General features: G+C 37.1%; 2 protein-coding genes across 4 annotated transcripts in view; one reads left to right on the plus strand and one right to left on the minus strand.

Annotated features, from left to right (window-relative positions):
• Positions 1-943: 943 nt before the first annotated feature.
• LOC120423440 (protein-lysine N-methyltransferase EEF2KMT) lies at positions 944-4,360 on the minus strand. Its single transcript, XM_039587256.2, has 3 exons — positions 3,686-4,360; positions 2,796-3,615; positions 944-1,530 (listed from the first exon to the last, which is right to left on the minus strand). The coding sequence occupies exons 1-3, from the start codon at positions 3,788-3,790 to the stop codon at positions 1,412-1,414; spliced, it is 1,044 nt and encodes a 347-aa protein (XP_039443190.1). The 5' UTR covers positions 3,791-4,360; the 3' UTR covers positions 944-1,411.
• Positions 4,361-7,571: 3,211 nt separating this feature from the next.
• The window catches only part of LOC120423431 (MICAL-like protein 1), a 48,060-nt gene continuing 35,885 nt past the window's right edge, over positions 7,572-19,746 (plus strand). The window contains exons 1-2 of one of the 3 annotated variants that reach the window (XM_039587237.2): positions 7,572-7,955; positions 12,672-13,068. The gene's annotated coding sequence lies outside the window, so the exon portion shown is untranslated. Of the gene's footprint in view, positions 7,956-12,530; positions 13,076-19,746 lie in introns of those variants that run through there. The other 2 variants (XM_039587236.2, XM_039587238.2) reach the window with 2 other exon arrangements.

Raw genomic sequence — 19,746 nt, forward strand, 5'->3', positions numbered from 1 at the left:
ATTATGAATTTTCAATTTATTATACCGAACATATTTTTTAAACGTTTGTAATTTTCAGCCGCATTCAAATTTGCAAATTCAAACAATAAGATTTGTGTACAAAACAGATCAAAACCAAACATGCACCGCGACAAAGAAACGCCACGTCAAACGCCACTTTTTTGTGACTGCACCTTTAAAGCTGCGTACCGAACAAAAATAATGTTAACCCTTTTCTAGACCGTTGCTTGAGCGGATATTTTTATAAATGAAGCTTTACGTTCCTTCCGAGCTCAGTACTAGCCTCACAAACAAACAAAAAAAGCCCTTGGCAGAGTTGTAAAAATATCAAAACTTTCAGTTCACACAGATTACAATTATCATGCCTGAAATCTCATCTCCAAACTTTCACTGCTCTGTTTTGCGTCGTGAGATTCTCGTGTTAACACAATCTTGTGTGATATAATTTGCCAACACAATTAACGGGATGTAATGCGTGATTGTTTCCCGATTCCCCTCTTGCATTCTTTCATTGCTGTTTACTGAGAAAACAAAACAATCTTAGGCGAGGGAGCGAGCACGCGGAAAAGAGAAGGAGTGATAAAAAGAGAATGCTATTTCATTTATGATAGTGTTTTTACAACACTGCTTCTTGGCAAAATTGTACCTATGGGACCTTACTGTGCTTCGGATTGTTTTTGTATATTGAATTTTGCCGACTTTAACCAAAAATCTAGTCATTCGTCACAGACATCGGAGTAAATTCCTTAAAATTATGAAATCGTTTTACTGGAAAAATTGTTTTTCTAAACTGCTTGGGATGCTCGATGCAGATTAAAACTTGGGAACTTAAGACTAACTTTTATTTAATAAAATAAAAAAACAGCAAATTAAAATTAATAAAAATGTTAATGTGAAAACGGATGCCTGCTTATTTGAGGATAATATATCAAACGCCAATCGGTTGTGCTGCAGCTAAAACATTTCGTCTTTTATTATCGGAATATAAAAGTAGAAGTTAGAAGGAGTTCAAAATATACTATACTTTCATGTGTACGCTAGATGTGTAAAATTACTACTTTTTAAAAAAATGTTTCACACCACGAACTGTGTTGAACACTATGCTACTGGACTGTGGCGTGATGCTAGATATAGAGAGAATCACTAATCTGGAAAAGCTCTTATTAACAATACATATATGTAACATTTGTAACTTTGACAACCTGTCGTTTAATGTTTGTATTTTATTTTGTTTGTTTGTTTGTTTGTTTGCATTATATTTAAGCGAATATCTAAGTGGAAAGAATTTAAGAAAGATAAATATTTTTCTCTGATTTGAATTAGGTGAAAATGGACTAAGCGGTTCTACACTCTGTTTGATGTTGCTCAAGTTTAACTATATGTGTAGAGATAGATAGATAGCTGTAGAGGTTCACTGAAAGCTCCAGTCTCGGGTCACGGAGAAAATTCGTATTTTGGCCGATGATGAGTCCCACTGGAAATGTTTGGACGGACAGACGGTTTCCTCGTTGATGCAGTATTTGGTTGAAACTGAAAGAAGATAAATATACATGGATTTTTAATGAACCTCAACCACATTTAAAAAATAAATTACTTTTTAAATTAGTAAAAAAAGTGTGATGCGATTCTTAAATTATTGGATCGTTCTGTGCTAAAAGTCGTATCGATTATGATGAAACTTTAACTTTTCTCTCTGCATGAGATGAACTCATGCCAAAAATGATAAAAGTACCCGATAAAATCAGTGTACATCGACCTGTAACACACTATGAATTATACGCTTATAACCCACATTAAGTTTGCTTTGCGAACTGACAGAAATGGGTTCAAAAAATGATACAAATTAGTTTTTTGACGCCAGAAGAAAAGTTGATACATGAAGTTTCGCTATTTTTGCCTTGAGAAGCTGTTACCTTTTTTTGTATGCATTTAAAAAAAAAAAATTAAGGAAGGGCCATCTATAAACCACGTGGACACTTTTTTGAAATTGCAGACCCCAACCCCCTTCCCCCTCGTGGACAATGACAATTTCTATACAATACAAATCTTTTTTGTATGGAGCGTAGATAATCGATTTTTAAATCATTAACATCGTATCTGTTCGCAGCCAGCTGCCTAAGATTTTTAAAATTTCAACAAAAAAAAACGATAACACATTGCTCGCGGTCGCATCACTTACCATGGTGAACTCCTAACTCCTCAAAACTCATGTGATACTTTGTCGGAGACGCAGGTCTTCATCACTCAAGTATCGGACTAACATTCCTATCCACTTCCCCGTGATCTTACCACTGGTCGTGGCCGGCGCCGTGATTGATCAGCATGATTGGGGCCTCTGGAGGTTGCGAAGTTGTGATGATTGGTCCCTACTTTTCATCTGTGATCCATGGAGCAATTTTTGGAGGTCCTGGTCAATAACGGAGTAGCAACTACGGGTAGACACCAATGCTATGCTATGCTAAATCCAACCCACCCCCCTTGTCGACAGTTGCCCATAAAAAAACATGTTTGTTTGAAGAGTGGAAAATCGCCAACCATGGTCTTTCGACTGCTGGTGACGGTGATCTTAACGGGTAGCAGACTGGATTTCGTCATGTACATTCCCCTTTACCCATAGTAAGTTGTGCAATATTAGGCACGCAGTGAATAACCTTTGGTTTGTACTGCAGTAGTGCATCCATGTGGACAAAACTAAAGGTCATGAAAAATATAACGACCTTTTGTATTCGCTCTTCAAATGCCAACAATAACGTTTTGAATTTTGGCTCTAATGTGTTCCGTTGAATCAAACTTACCGAGCATCTCCAGGAAGTCGTTCAGCGTGTCCTGGTTGCGTTCCGTGCACGACAGCACAAACTTGCACCGGTTGTTGGTAATGGCAAAGATGTAGTTGACGGCCGTCAGGAGCGGCTGAAACAGGGCATGGTCGTACACGATATCCGCCCCGACGAGTATGTCCGGCTCGATGAGCTGGTTGAGATTGGATGCGTTGATGTAGCTCCAATCGAGGTCCATCACGGCCACAATGCTGTCGATATTATCGATTAAACAGCTTATCAGCGGATTGTCGGTGTCGACGCGGGTGCCCTTGGGAAAGTTGAGCTCCACGTTCTGCCGGAGCGTGTTGATGACCGAGTTGTGGCAATCGGACAGGACGATCATCGACGGTTCGCAGTACTTGGCCATGAAGATTCCCGTAAGGCCAACTCCCGAACCCAGCTCAAGGATGTTTTTTCCGCGAAACTCTTCCAGGTTGTTGGTGACGAACTCGCACAGTGCCTTCGATGCCTGCCAGCTGCACAGACCGGTCGTGCCTTCCGATATGAACGAGGACGACTCCTTCAGGGTGATCACATCGTTTCCAGGTATCTCGTAGTGTTTAAAACTAAATCCAGCTTGGTCATCGATTCCCGACTGACTGCTCAGCAGGTTGCAGTACTTTTCGTACAATTGGTCGTGCTGTTCTACGTTCATCTTGTTCAGGTGATGTATAATATGCTTCAAAAATGCTACCTGATACGCTACTCTCACAGGGTACTGCAGTACAAGCGGATTGTTGACCGTGGCGTCGAGCAGTTGTTCCTGATGTTCCCAGCTGATATCGTCGAGGAGACCCTGCGCGGAGCGGAAACACAATCAGCAGTGGCTCGCAACGCAATGCGCCTCAAAACAACACAATACTCACGTGCCAATCAATTTGGTTTATCGGCGTACAGCACAGAAAGTTTTTCCTGACTAGCAGTAGGGCATCCTCCGTGTTCATTGTTTTATTTTTACATTTCTGAAACATTGCGGCCGTGGACGGTCGATTGCACCACCACTTGAGACCAGGACGGATTCGTTGCTGCTGCTGCCAATGTGGCGTCCCTTGGACCACGACAAGATGCTACTCTCGGGATGCTGCTGCTGCTGCTCACTGCAGATGATGACGATGCTGATGCTGGCACAAAGTAACAAGACGAACACCGGTCCCACCACTTGGACGTCATATCCAAGACTGTACAGGGGGCAATTTGTACCGCAGATTAGCTGTTTATAATTTCTCTGGCACCGCGCGGCGGCGACGGCCACAGATCGAAGGAGCAAAATGAAAAAAAGCGCGTCCGCCGCCGATTCGAGGATTTTAATTAATCGGCACGATATTTATGACAATCACTAGAGGCGTTTATTTTTACTTCCACGCTAATTACAAGTGAGCAGCACAGCGTGTGTGTTTTCATTCGACCGTGGATTTTGGTCTTTTCAAGTGCCTCGCGTTTTTTATTTATTGAATTTTCGCGCAAGACAGAGGGCAGCGTGGTATTTGCGGTGTCAAAATATTTTGCCACAAATGATATAGAGAAGCGCGAGTTGTTACAGCATGAAAGAGCGAGAGAAAGACCAAGATTCTCTTTGACTTTTTTCTTATATTTCCATCTGACACTTGTCTTGTTTGAAAATACCAAACACGTGACTAGCCTCCTCTGGCCACACAAGCATTGCCCACCATATACACCCTTACCAAAAATCATGATTTTTTGAGTTCCAAATCCCACTTTTCATACGAATTTTTCAGTTCAACCCATATAACCATTTTTATGGTTGTAGTACCTGAACTCAAAAAATCGTATGAAAAGTGGGATTTGGAACTCAAAAAATCATGATTTTTGGTAAGGGTGTACGAGCGAGTCTCGCCCTGTAGAAATGTTTATGCGCCGTACGGTCTGAACTCACCACGTCCACTGGATGTTAGAGTGACCAAAACTTTGTTTCGAAAAAAGTGAAATTGAAATTTACAAAAAAATCTTTCTATACTACTAAATTATTAAAAACTTTGCTTGTTTTGTTTTATGTTTATCTTAATTTATTTTAAATATATTTTGTTTAGTTTTGGTTCACTTTTGGTAATTTTAAGCATATCCTACAACATCCAAACGTTATCTTTTACCTATTCGCTGTTTTTCATAGTTTTCCTCTCCCTTTTTCCTCGCATTTTTTCGAGATTTTAATTTTGTATTTTTTGATCTGGATGAAATTTTATCTATGCTTTTTCTATGTCAAAAAAACCATACTGCATGATTAGTTTTTCCTTACAAGGCGTTGTGGCATTTATTTATCTTTTCTGGAAGATTTGTAAAGTCAAATATTTTTCCTAATGACCTATGGACATTATCGGGGCCACATTTAGAATGCGGATTCAGTGGCTATTTCTTAACTTAATGGTAAAATGTTAAGGTTAATGTTAACATTCCATAGGCCTCTCCTTCGCCTGCCCTAAGGCGTGATAAGATTAAGTTTGTGATGATACACTACCTTTCCTTTACTAAGCAATCGAATCCAGAAGGGAAAAGATCACCAGTTGTGTTGGGACGAGCCAGGATTTGAATCCCGATCTACCGCTTAGTAGGCGGACTCGGCGTGACTCGGACTCGGCCATATCTGATCGATTTGGTGTCTTGGAAAAAGTTGTAGGTAATGTTTTGGATTTTTAAAGAAAAAAAATTGCTCGGAAAAACAATTATCCGATACTTTTTTATTTAAGTTTTCATCACAGTTAAATTTCAATTTTTTTCGATTTTTTTTAAATATATTTTGGGAAACTAAAAGAGGCATCATTTACGCTAGAGTTTGCAATCTATGGTTTCTTAAAGCCGAACAACCTTGATTGGATTTCCATAGTTATTCAAATATTATCAGGATGCTGAAAAATAATTACTGCTCAAAAACTAATTTAAATAAACTTGGGTAATTATCTACCAACTCACACGAAATAGGAAAAAGTTGCCCCGACCCCTCTTCGAATTGCGTGAAACTTTGTCCTAAGGGATAACTTTTGTCCATAATCACGAATCCGAGCTCCATTTTTCGATATCTCGTGACGGAGGAGCGGTACGATCCCTTCCATTTTCGAACATTTGAAAAAAGACATATTTTTCAATAATTTGCAGCCTGAAAAGGTGAGGTGGAAATTTGGTGTCGAAAGGACCTTTATGTAAAATTGGACGCCCGGTTTAATGGCGTACTCAAAATTTTGAAAAAAAAACGTTTTTTTATCGAAAAAAAAACACTATAAAATTTAAAAAGCTCTGCCATTTTTTGTTCTCAACTTTAAAAAAATTGGAACATGTCATTTTAAGGGAAATTTAATGTACGAATCTACATAATCCCGTAAAGGGTCATTATTTCATTTAGAACAAGAATTTTCATTTTTTCATTTCGAACAAAAAATTTCATTTTAAAATTTCATGTTTTTTTTTCTAACTTTTCAGGGTTTTTTTGTCTATAGTGTAATAATGTTCTACAAAGTTGTAAAGCAGACAATTACAAAAAAAAAAAAAATGATTTGCTTGTAATCATCACGAGTTATCGCGATTTAACGAAAAAAAGTTTTGAAATGTGAATTTTCCAAAAAATCCTATATCTTGTAATAAACTGTAGCGCTAAAGTTGTCTGTTTAAAGTCTTGTTTAGGACAAATGTTGCACTTTTTTAATTTAACGGATTGTAATTATTTTCCATCGTGGTTGAACAACGTCTTACTAGACGGTACTGACATGTAAGATTTGAAGCGCTTATATCTTCTTTCAGACTAATCGAAATGGCACGATTTATGCACTATTCGGTTATAGGCCAATTCATTTGCATTCAAAAATTTTGACCACATAACATAACATTGACCGTCCCCTCACTATTTTTTTTTATTTTGAGCTTTCGAGAGTTAAGCTGATATCGAGTTAGCAATCGAAATAATATTTTGTGAAAGATAAAAAAAAATGCATTCCGGGTACTCTGAGTTCACATCTGTATTTGAATAGAGTCGGATGATTAGAATGGCAACCATTTGACACAGATTTTTATAATAATTTATATGAAACAAAAGAATAACATTTATTTTTGACTAAGTTTATCGAAGTAAAAAGGTAACAGTTTACTTTAAACAGCAATAAAGCTGTTGACAAATCGATTTGATTATGACCAGCCTAAAGTTATTCTGTTTAATTTTGCCACACTGCCTAAATATGGTAAAGTTTGAAAAAAGATCTGTATTTTGATGTAAAATGTTAAACTAATGAATTCATTTAGTCATTGCAAATATGTTTTAACACATTTTTGATTCTAAGTATGGGTAAAATAAAGATTATCGACTAGCGCAGTCGCGCTAGTGTACTTTGTAAACCATTTGTAAGAACGTTTGTAAGAGAGGCCGAAAAACGTGACATCTGGTTAAGGTTAAGGTTGACTTTCACTGTCGGAAAAAAACAGAACTATCAAATGATATCGTGTAAACGGTGGGTTAACAATAGGCCGGCTACGAAATTATGGAAAAGTGTATTTTGTATCATGCCTCGATCATTGGGTATTGTCATGTTATACTATTTTGAGTACCTTTTTATGTCGTGTTAGAATATTTTTTTTTTAATTCTTAAATGAACTTTTTTTATCCCCAGCAAATTTCCCTCAGTGCTTCTTTGCCACTACATCGGCACGCTCAACCCGACTACACCTCTTCTACAGCAAACCCGTTTAAACCGTCTATCGTATTGGAATCGTTTAAACTGCAAAAGCCAAAGCAAAGCAAGGAGAGAATAACCGCAACAGTGCCGAGAGCCATAGCAGAACGTCAAAAACAGTACCAGCAGCAGACCTTGGCTGAACGCGTATGTGTGCCGTCGCCGTGTCCTCCCGTCAGAGTCCAGTCCCAGTGCACCGCGGGAGGGTTTAAACAACCGTATACGTTCTCCATGTCCATGTGGCCCATGGGCAGCAGCAGCAGTGTAGAGACCCTAACGACATCTGTGTGTTGGTGGTTGGACGGTAGAGACCCTAGCAGGTCCCAACGTTGCGTTGAACGCGACCATCAGTTGGATTTGTGCATCGAGACCTGAAAGAGGTTGTGGCTGCAGTTTGGGAAGCATACGCGATTTGACCAGAAGTCGACGACGACACCAACTACAAGTCTGTGTTTGTGAATCAAAGGTGTGTGTGCGCTTTGGGCTATGTTCTGTGTTCTCTCGTGGGTCTTCAAGCTGAGAGTGCGGTGTGGTGTGTTGGTTCTGTGTACAAATACCTGCACGCCGCAAAGAGTGATTCATCGCCGCGCTGCTGACCAGTCAGTCGGTCAGTCAGCGGTGCCAGTAGAGAGTTAAAAGTCGCGGCCAACCAGCGGGCCCAAACGTCGCGGAGTTCGATATTTCGGAAGAAGAAACTGCATCGTAGCAATTAGCAGAGTGTCGCGCTCGCGGGGTTAGGAAGGTTTAATTAGACACAAGTGCCTCGATCTCTCTTGAACTCCGCAGCAGGTCCAGGTCCAGTGTCGGGGTGACCAGTGGACAGTGACGGCGAAAATAATAAATACATAAAAGAAAAAAAAAAACGGTTCCAATTGACTGGAGACCCAGTGGACACAGTCGTCGACGTTAGTTCAAAGAGAGGAGGGCCATTCTCTTTTTTTCCTTCCTTTACGCGCTTATATCATTGTGCGACGGTACGACGACAACGACGATGGTGATGTCGACGAAGAATATATTAATAGAAAACACACAAGTGTCTTTAGTGGCTCCACTCTCGAACTAGTGTGTAGTGGTTAGTTGTTTTTGTTGTTGCTGGAGTTGGGAAGTTCTCGGTGAAAACGGATTGGGGTTATTTTAGAAGTTACATGTTTCAACTTTATATTTGAAAAAACTGATGTAGAATGATGATTTTAGTACCTGCTACATTTAGAAAACATTTTGAAAAATAAACTTTTTTATTTTTATATAGATTAAGTAAATCTCTAATACAAAGTTTGTAAAAAAAAACCCGTAGTTTCCAAGGTAGTTTCAACCAATCAGGCTCATTTTCGTGCGAAATATGGTCTACTAAATACCTTGAGTTTCTTGGATTATGGCAAAATCCTTGCAAAGTCAATCATAAAAGATTGATTTGAAGTTTAAAGTAAATTTGAGGTAAGAAATAAATTTTCATTTGGAAACTGCCACAAACAAAAAAACATATATTACAACAGATTTCTTTCTTTATATCATTGGGCATGAGCTGGACTACAATGTCCTTTCATTGGATTTGTCCAAATTTAAGGGCATGGTATTTTGACCCCATGCATGGGTAACCATGAAACATTTTGATTTTTGTTCATAACCATTCCAAATAAATCGTAAATCGCCTTAAAATTAATTGGACATGATTTTTGAATAATTAATAAAGTTTTTACGGAAAATAAATAATGATATTGTTTGCCAAATAAAAACCACTCAATCAATCAATCAATGATAAAAAAGTTGTTTAGTTGAAATACAAAGTAAAAAGTAGTAGCACAGCAACAGCCAGACTTTTCAACAAAATACACAGTTTTCAAATGAAAATATGGTCAATTTTTTTCATTTTCATATCTTTTATTTATCTCAAAAATTGCATTTTTCGAGCTCTACAACCTCCCAAATTTTCATCAAGATTCATAATTTGGTTCTGGAGTTAGAGCCGTTTGATTAACCTACTATAAGAAAAAAAAATCCCTAAAAAAAGGTAAAAGCCCACCTGGTGACCTTCGCCAACATTTTTCATTTCTGATTTTATTCGAAATTTCATTCCACATTCATAGTACAGACCATGAGTGAGCATCTGAAACAAATTCGACATCTATCGGCAATCTCGATCAATTTTTAGAACGATTTACTTTTTGCCTTTCTTACTAAAGAAAGGTATAGGTTTTACTTTAAGGCAGGACGTCATTTCCATCTTTGTAAATATGTCGATTCAGCATCAATTTTAATCGGAAAAATCGTCAAAAAATCACACTGCAGCGCTTCGTCGGCAAGTCGACAAGTTGTCAAGTTGAGCTTCGAATACTGGCGCGAGAATGCTGGCGCATATATTTTGTTGCTCGACTTAAACTCGTTTTGTAGTAGCTTGTCTACCGATGTTTCCTACAACATGTAAGATATCGTAGCTTTTCGGTTTCTTTTGCCTTGTCCGTTTTTGCATAACTGTCCAATGTTTATGCAAAAACTTTTGTGACTTAGGACATTCATCCGGCTAAAATCAATTTGTTTCCCGTGTGCTCCTTAAATCGCCTAAAAGTAGACTTCATTTTTTCCTGATTTCGTAAGTTTATTCAACACGGTTCATTGGATTCCAATAGGAGCTTTCTAAGCTTTTCATCGTTTATATCGTTTTCAAAGTTTTCAATGCTGGCGACGCCAATGGCTTTCTACCTAAGGTAATCGCGATTGAGTGTGTAGTGGTGCGGTTGTTAAAAATAGCTATCTCTGACTCTGTCACTTTCGTAGAAGCTGAATGGCTATCTTCCCTGCACCGTGCGGCACACGCGGTTCACTTGTACCTCGGTTTTTCTTTGCTCCTGCTTTGTTCGGTACGATGGTACGATGAACCAAAATACCAACACACAAAAGGGCTCGTTCCGAAGCAAGAAAACCAAAACCGCGGTGTGCGTTGTCACTGGCGCATGGGAAGCTTGCTATGATCGCGTTTGTCATAAACGCTTGTTTGATTAAGAATATGTACGATTAATAATATTCTTTTGGTGAAAATTGCGTTTTTTAATTCTTTTGGAAAACATATCATTTATAATACTTTGCTTTCATCATAAGACTTTCTTTTGTGCTGGTTATAAATAAACAAAGTCGATGTTATGAATTGAAAGAAGTTCTACCATTGTTATATTCTTTAGTAAGAAAGGCTCTATCTCACCCCAGGTGGGATTAAATCGGGTTTTTGACACAAAATTTATTGAAATTGTACTATAAGAACTGGTAAAATTTTCATAACATTCAATTGAATTTAACTTTTTTTCACATTTATTTAGGTAAAATTACATTATAAATATTCAACCATAAAATTTCCTACCTACCAAAATTCAGCTTTTGGTTACTGTGCAATGTATGGCTTCCATACTATTTTTAACAAAAAGCAATAAAGAAATATTTTTCAAACTATTTCTCGATTTAGGCAACATAAAATGTAGTAAGAGTTGGGATATTTGATCCCTTTTTTGTATCGCGCAAATTCCTCTAAATTTACCAGAAAACTCTGAACTTTAAGCGAGACCAACTACGGCTGCCAATGAATTATGATTTAAATATTTTATCAAATGCCAATCATTTACCTATCACATGTTTGAATTTCCACTTTAAAAAGGTTTGAGGTAAACAGTTTTGTATGAAAATAAGTTAAAAACTTCAAAAAGTAGAATAAACAGCTTCGCCAAATTTAACACTCAAACGCTCGTGTAGTCATTTGACCCCTATTTTTTTTTTAAAAATCTCATAAATTTTGGTTTTGACCAATTTGGATGCTTCCCGTTGCAAAAGATCCAGATTTGTCTATATTTTGAACTGTCAAATGGGGGACAAACATGGTCCACTTTTACCGGAGATATTCCGGATTCCGTTGGGGTACCTCGGTCCTCCTATTTGGGGTTTTGGTCAATAGAACAAAAACCATTTTACAGAACAATGCCGGAAATGATACAAAACTTCCAGGCATCATTATAATACATCATAAAAAATGGACCTCAGATTCATGATCAGGGACCGAAGAGGGGTCGGGGCAACTGCTGTGTTAGTTGGCGGAGAATGAATTATAATATAATCTGAAAAAAATCTGAAACACGAAATTTGTATATTCTCGTTGGATCGGAATGATTGTAATTCCAACGCTGATGTTCAGAAATGTGGTTTTGAAAGCCATTTTCATCAAAGTTCGAAACATTCATTCATGAAAAGTTTTTTAAATTTAATATCCCAAGTAACGAACTTGTTGAACATAGTTCAACAACGTTTTCATTGAGATAGGCAGGCTAATGCACAAAAGTGAACATAAATTTAGATAGAGTTGCCAGATATTTAAATTTTAATGCTCATAAAACAAGTCTACCATCAGTTCTTGGGAACTAGAAAACTTGTCTGAAGTTTCAACAGTGCTCGAAACTCCAGGCAAGTTTTCCAGTTCTTGAAAGTTTATGTCTCATTGCAAAGGTCCTTCAAATACCTTTAAATGTATTCCTCAAAAGTTTTGGAAGCAATTTTCATCAATATTTATTACAATCAATCTTGAAATTTTTTTTAAATTTTATAAAATTTCACTGGTACTCATGTATCTTTCAAATACCTTTCCTTAAATGTTTAATACAGCCGCAAAATCGCAGTTTAACAAAAAAATTGACTGGAATCGCAGAAAAATATTCTTCTATTTTGCCTCCTATTTTTCAAAGTCTAATCTAAATTGGTGACGTGGTTTGTCACATTATTAACTATGCTGGCAATACATCTAACGAATAACTTTAGATTGGGTGTTGTCTTATAACTACATTTTTTTTGCAAAATTCCATCAGTAAGCATCAGATATAAAATATTAACCACACTTAACCCTCAAAACCTCCGTTTTCACCGAGAATTGCTCACCGTTTGTTGTAGTTGTTGCTGGTGCTGTTGTTGCTGCTACCTTTACCTCGGTTCGTCGGACCTAAACCGCAGCACCAGCACCAGTCAACCTCTCGGTTCGCTCGGTTAGCCCGCAGTAGTAGGTACGTACGTACAAGTCAAGCCAGTCTCGGTTAGTCCTACTTTCACATCGGTTGTCGTACGGTCGTTTTATGCCTCGCTCCTCGTCATCATCATCGTCGTCGAAGCCTTTTGCATCGTGCCGCTGCTGATTTCTTATTTTTCTGAAATTATATAGAGGCAGCAGCGCTTTTCTTCCTCGGAGAGCCTCGAGGCGTGTGTGTTTATGCTGCAAAGTTATTAAGGGTACAGTGAGTGAGAAAGCCCCACAGTCCGTGGTGGAAGCAGCAGCCGACAGATAAAACAATTGTGTGTGTCCAAATGTTTATGATTTTATGCACATGAGAAACCATTTTGTGCAACAAAGTGTATAAGAAGAGAGGAGCCCAGCTCGTTTTTTTATAGTTGGTGGCGAAGATAAAACAACCTAACCAACCCTAAGTCCAATCCAAGTCCGGTGGTTCAGCAAAGCCAGCCAGTCAAACAACCAGCAGCAGACAGCACTTTCCATTCTCATGCCACTGGGCAGCGGTTTGCAGTGAAGAAAAAGTTGATGTTGACTAATCTCGTATTAGGTGAGTGGTAAGAGATTTTTAGATTCATGATTTTTTTTTTTCGTTTTCAAATACGGGGTGCAGCGCCTTGGTCAGTCGCGACTTCAACTTGGAAAGGTTGGACGACGGTTTGAGAAACCCATGCAATGCACGATGCGATATTTTGACTTGGAGGCACGGCACGGCACGGTCATGCCTTGCGTTCTGGGAAGTGGTGACCAGTTTGGATTAATTCTAGCGTGTGGAGTGTGAGCGAGCAGTGCGAGCGAGGGTCGGAAACCTTAGAAGGGTTGCCGAATTTTGTGGCGTCGCTTGTTTTTTCTCGATTAACCCTTTTTAACTCTGGAGTTGGCTAAGAAACTGTAGAAAAAAATGTAAATATGTGTTCGATCCATAAAAATAAATAAATTTGTTAATTCAAAATTTGAAAAAATGACTGCATCCTATCGATATTTTTCAGTTGCAATTAAAAAGAGTTTAAGTTTAAAAAATTCGGACAAAAAAGATTATCGAACACTTGATTTTTTAATAATCCAAATTTATTGAAGTTATTTTGGGAAGAGTATTTTCCATCGTTTTCAATAATATGCTTTGCTTGCTAGATAGATATAAAAACTAGTCTTGCCGAAAGTTGATCAGAGTAATTTTTTGTGAAAAAAAATAAAGACTTGTCAAAATGTCATCAAAACCACGTTGTTTGGGGTTTTTTTAATAAAGGAAATTTAAAGAACTTTCCAATTACATACCGAAATCGGCAAAAAAATGTGCCAAAATACTCAAAATACACAAGCTTGAGCAACTTTTAATTTTATATTTCAGGCCATTGCAAATTTTAATTCATGTTTTTTTGCACCCCTCATCCCCTCCAATAATTCCTCAGAAAATCAGAGAAAAACAAAATAATTATTGTCTAAAATTTACATTTTTCTTGTAAAAACTGATTTAATCGATTGTAAACTATTATAAATACACGGTAAATAAATAAAGACAATTTAATCTTTTTACAAATTTTGAACTTGGAGACCAATGGAGTTTAGAAAATAAAATATTTTGCTAATTTTTGGTCGTAGCATAACTGTAATGATGATTTTGTTTTGCTACAAAAAGCATTTTGTGATACTTTTTGCTTCGAAATTATGAAAACCTGCCTTTAAATTTATTATTTTTATTTTGTTATAATTATTTTTTTACTATATGCATAGGAAATCTAACGAAAACGTTATTTTTGAAAATTTATTCTAGTTTTCAAATTGCAAAACTTTTTGCGGTGCTGTACATCGAATATTCACCAAAATTGAAAATGAAAAACTTCAAATATTTGGACCAGCTTTATCATTTAAAAAAAAAACGTTACCTAATCCACCTTGAGGTGGTTGGTGCCTTCCTCGCATTCATAAAGTGAATAAACTACACAGCCTCAAAGAAGTGTATAAATAAAACTTATTTTTTATCAAAATATCCGAGATCCGGCCTCAAAAAAAAGTGTATGAAAAACACTAAAGTTCTTATAACTTTTGATAGGGAGGTCAGATCTTTAATATTTTGGGCTTGTTGGAAAGGTCTTTTGATAGCTTATCCAAAGATGAGTCGCATGATAGATCCGGACCACTCTTCATCAAAATATTTGAGATCTGGCTTTAAAAAAGTGTATAACTAACACTTAAGTGCTCATAACTTTTGATGGGATTGTCAGATCTTCAATCTTTTGAACGCCTTGGAAAGGTCTTTCAAATACCTTTCTAACAATATATAGCATGACGGGATTTCTTACAAAAACCACCCTTTTTATAATCTACCGGACTTTTGTTATAACCGATTTTTTAGCATAACTTTTGAAGTACTTTACAAAACTTCATAATATTAACTAGGGTCTTGTGGGACCCCCAAGACGGATCGAATGAGACCAGAACGGTCCAAATCGGTTCAGCCAGTCCGGAGATAATCGTGTGCATATTTTTCTGTGCACGGACTTACAGACATACACACGCACAGACATTTATTCTGAATTTGATTCTGAGTCGATAGGTATACGTGAAGGTGGGTCTACGAGGTCGAATAAAGAAGTTCATTTGTCGAGTGATTTTATAGCCTTGCCACATTTAGGTAAGAAAGGCAAAAATTAAATAAATTTCGCGTATTTTTTTCAAAATGATTCTTCCCTAGTAAATCACAATTTCTAAAATATTGTTTTTTTTTTAAGATTTGCCTACTGGGATTTTAAAATAACATTATGAAAGAAGAATGACAAAAAGTTTAACTTATATTTGGGTCATCCCACCTGAAGTGTGCAAGAAAAAATACAAATTTGAAAATTACCCTCTCCGATCCTGCTCAAATTTGGCAGGGCTGTTGATACTATCAAAACATGCAAGAATCCCGAATTTCGTCCAAATCGGACCATCCCCTCAATTTTGGTACCTCCCCAAAAAATAGACTTTTTGGCGTTTTTTGAACGAAACCCCTATTTTCAAACGGTGATAGCTCAGGAACCACAAATCTTAGAAGGTCGGTCTAAAGCTCAATTTTGAAGGAAATTGGACGTAGAATCCATTTCCGTGATCAAAATTTAGATTAAGATGTTTTTTTCTACCTGCATTGCGCAATTGAAAACTTCAAATGGCCGTATCTCAAAACAGCCCTATTTATTTTTTAAACCTCACCAATCGCATTCCCCTGTCAATTTTACATAAGAATCACTTATTGACAGAAAGGAATATGTTTCGTTCCAGAGATATCGAATTTAAATGTTTTAAGTTTTTGAGATTACCTAAATCAGCTTCATTCGCCGCATCTGCTCGAAGCACACAGGCGCGCTGATCAATAACTGCTACCTCAATTTCCTTCAAAATTGAGCTTTAGACCGACCTTCTAAGATTAGTGGTTCCTGAGCTATCACCGTTTGAAAATAGGGGTTTCGTTCAAAAAACGCAAAAAAGTCGATTTTTTGGGGAGGTACCAAAATTGAGGGGGTGGTCCGATTTGGACGAAATTCGGGATTCTTGCATGTTTTGATAGTATCAACAACCCTGCAAAATTTGAGCAGGATCGGAGAGGATTATTTTCAAATGCTGTTCCGCTTCAGGTGGAATGACCCATTTATTGAAGGCTGGTATTTATTTGTGATTGAAATGCAAGTTTTTCTCTAGATTGAGTTTTGGATTTTTTTTTACAAGCTTCAAAATTACAACAGAAACAATTTTAAATGTTTATTTCCGAGTTAATAATTTATTTAGCACAATTGAATCAGCTCAAAAAACGTTTTTTTTGTGTTCAGCACCGTCAAAAGATTTTGTTTGCAAAGAAACCTCAAAAATTAGATTTTTTGAAAAATGAATATTGCTAAAAACATTGCTTATAATTACATTCTTTTTTAATCTACACCAAAACGGTGGTTGCATAATTATGCTGTAAATTTGCATGGAAGTATATCAGAATCTGCATGAAAACTGTAATCATGCATCATGCATGCGAATCCCGGGGTAGATGGAAGCTAAGCTGTAAAAAACAATCAAGCCTTCGGACGCCTAGTTTCGAGTTGGAATCTCGCAATCGAAAATACCACGGCAATGCTGTAGAGCGAATGATTTGATTTTTTTTTTGACTATCAAAAATTCTGTTATCCAATGTTCGATTATCCAAAGCTCTCCTTAAAACCTTCGGAAAACCGAATCATGGATTTTTTTTTTCTTATTTTCATTTCAATTTCAATTCTTGCTTTACAAAATGGATATTCTCAAAGGTCAATCGCCGCCATTTGGATTATTTACTCCAAAATCAATCTGTTTCATGTTTGAGCACAACAATCCAAGGTGAACTTTTTGCAAGCAAAGTAAAAAATGGTGAGATTACATTTGGTGAATGGTGACAGATTTTGTGTCAAAAAATGCGAAATTTTATATCAGGAACTGGGACTGGGAATGCAATAGCCTTGAAAAAGATTGTTATATTTGCGTAATCTGTTTTGCAAAAAGTTTCACAAATCGATCTAAACATTTAGTGGTCAATTTTCTTCGGTTTCATACAAGAACAAAAACTTAAAACCCCCGATGATCAATGGGATAGCAAAAGACATTATTTCCTTGGTTGAATTGTAAATATCAAATTGAGTTGTTTTATGAGGTTCCCTTATTCAGAATTATGCCCAAATCAATCAACTTCCTTTTGTTCTCCGGGGACCTTCGCTCTATCTGCGCAGTTCTAATGGTGATTCAATCTTGAGTTAATTAAGAGCTACTCTAGCTCTGAAGTGGACCAATTAGTTAATTGTCGACACAGAGATGCCGCACACAACAACAAAAAAAGCTTCTTGTCTCGTCTGTCATAAAGCATTAAAAACTTCCTCGTTCGCCGATAAGTTACCATATTTGTGCATATCCCTTGAGCAAGATCCATAAATATGAGCACCGAGCAAACCAGCAACACGTGTGTGTCCGCGCGAATGACGTTAGAAGGTCGACACTTTTGGCCATCGCGCGCAGCGCACTTCACAATCCGCCGTGACCCGGTCCGTCGTCGTCGAAGTGATCTTGGGCCCCACGACCGACCAACCCATGTTGTAATTTCTGGCTGCCAGTGGGTAATAAATTGTAAAGTAAGAACCTCCTTGGTGAGAGAATTGGCTTGTCTTTTTGTTGTTGTTGCTTACTTGGCTGCTGTTTAGCGAGCTCATTTGCATCCATTATGGCCGTGTACGGCGGTGCTGTTTTGTTCGCGCCAATAGTGTTCAGGCTCCGTCAATGGATTCGCCAAATCCGTCAAATAGGATCAAGGCTCAATATGGCAATCATCCGTTGCACAGTGGTGATTTCTTGATGGGGATAAAATATTTTGCTTCGATGGGATGTGTTGAGCTTTGAACTCAGTTGCATACAAAGCCGAGTTCCATGAAAATTGCCGATATTTCGATGTACTTCTACTTTGGTACAGCAGAGTAATATTCTCGAAAGAAACTTTCCTAATTTTTTCGGCATATATTGGCCTGAACATGATTCCAAATTGGGTGTTGAGTTTTTGTATTTTTTGTATTATGACTTTAAAGATAAAACCTGAAATCTCAAGCTAGCGAAAAAGTCGGAAATCACAAACAAATTCTTGAACGAATTCTCTCACAATTAGCACAGAGGCATTAGCCAAAAAAAGAAGTTTTAGCAGGTGTTTTAGGGTTGTTGAATATGGAGTCAATTGTTCTTAAATCAATGGTTCAATAGTCATTTATGAAAAATAACAACTTTAAAATGAAGGGACAAAATAGCTTATTTCGTACTAAAGCAAAAAAAAATACATTAGGGTCATTCCATGTTAACTGAGTAGGGGCAGGGGGGGCAGAATGGACCAGGGGGGCAGAAGGGGCCACCCTTGGTTTTGGGCTTTAGAATGGATTTAGACCAATTGTAAGGCAAGGGTCTTAAAAAGGACGTGAAAAAACTTCACCATACCGAAAACGACGTTTGAATTCATTGTATTTTTCGAATTATGAGCAAAAATGTAAATTTATTAGAAAAACCACGCAAATGTTGTTTATTTCGAGGTTTTTAAATAAGTTTTCTAAAAAGTTGGATTGTTTGAAAAAGTTTGCTCAATGCTTATAACGATACTAGATGTTACTACCAAGGTATACAATCAACAACGGAACCTTCAAATCATTTAGAGGCTTGGTGGTGGAAGTGTTAAATTAAAATCCTCTTGGGGGCAGAATGTTAAAAGTTATGAAATTTGGATTAAATGGATTATTTCACTCCTAGTAGGTTCACAAATAACGTTTAATGCAACATTAGTTGATTTTTTAGTTGTTTTGATGCTTATTTGTAAAAATAGTGACTTATTTCAACATATTAAAACTATTTTCAAAAATGTTTGTTTTGGTAAGTGACTATTTTTATTAAAGTTGCCTAACTTCATGGAAACTATGTTAGAAAGGTACCTTAAGTCATTTCTTATCTCCCTTCAAAGTTGTATTAGACGAAATGGCTTGTTTTTTAAGGTGGCCCACCCTGGGAAAGTAGTCGCAATTTTTTTTTTTAAAGTGGCTCAAAAATAGTTTTAAGCTAAAAAATTTCATCAACCAAGTATACAACATTGAAGGGAACATTCCAAAGCATAAGCCTACTACACTGAATTCATAAGTTTTCATGTTTTCCATGGTTTTTGGCGCATTTTACTTAGGCGGGCCATTCTGCCCCCCCTGCCCCTACACTTTCGTTTTACGTTCATCTATCGATAGTTAACAGAAATCCCAAAATAAGTGCCAATTAGACCATCCCTCTAATTTTGGCATCTCCCCTTTTTACGATTTTCTAAAAAAACTTGTTTTCTTTTACTCGTAATTTTGCTAATTAGATCAAAAGACTTTCTTCTAGTTGCAATTTATAGGAAAATGTCCAAGGAATGTGATTAATATAAAATATTAATCCTCAAATACCTCCCAATATTATTTTTCTACAGCAGCAATTCCATTTGAAAAGAGCCTAAACCGAAAAAAAGTTCTCCGATCGGGCTAAATTTTTTCTGGGGGTTCCTTGGCCAAAATAATTAGACCTGTATTTCTTTGTTTGGCCATTAGGGTGACCTACATCATGCAAAATGGTTAAAAAAATGGAAATTTTCGTCATTTTTCGCTAAAACCACTTTTTTAATAAAAATCACATCTCCGCGCCACTTCATCATATTTTAGCTGTCTTAGACACAAAAAAAGGTGATGAG

Source organism: Culex pipiens, chromosome 3, assembly GCF_016801865.2.
Source record: "Culex pipiens pallens isolate TS chromosome 3, TS_CPP_V2, whole genome shotgun sequence".
Taxonomy (NCBI): domain Eukaryota; kingdom Metazoa; phylum Arthropoda; class Insecta; order Diptera; family Culicidae; genus Culex; species Culex pipiens.

Excerpts from the sequence above, each read along its gene's own strand:
- LOC120423440 (XM_039587256.2), bottom strand. The coding sequence starts at position 3,790 with ATGTTTCAGAAATGTAAAAATAAAACAATGAACACGGAGGATGCCCTA. Across the intron at positions 3,616-3,685 it reads TAAACCAAATTGATTGGCAC|GGTCTCCTCGACGATATCAG; the intron begins GTGAGTATTGTG and ends CGCTCCGCGCAG. Across the intron at positions 1,531-2,795 it reads CGACTTCCTGGAGATGCTCG|TTTCAACCAAATACTGCATC; the intron begins GTAAGTTTGATT and ends ATCTTCTTTCAG.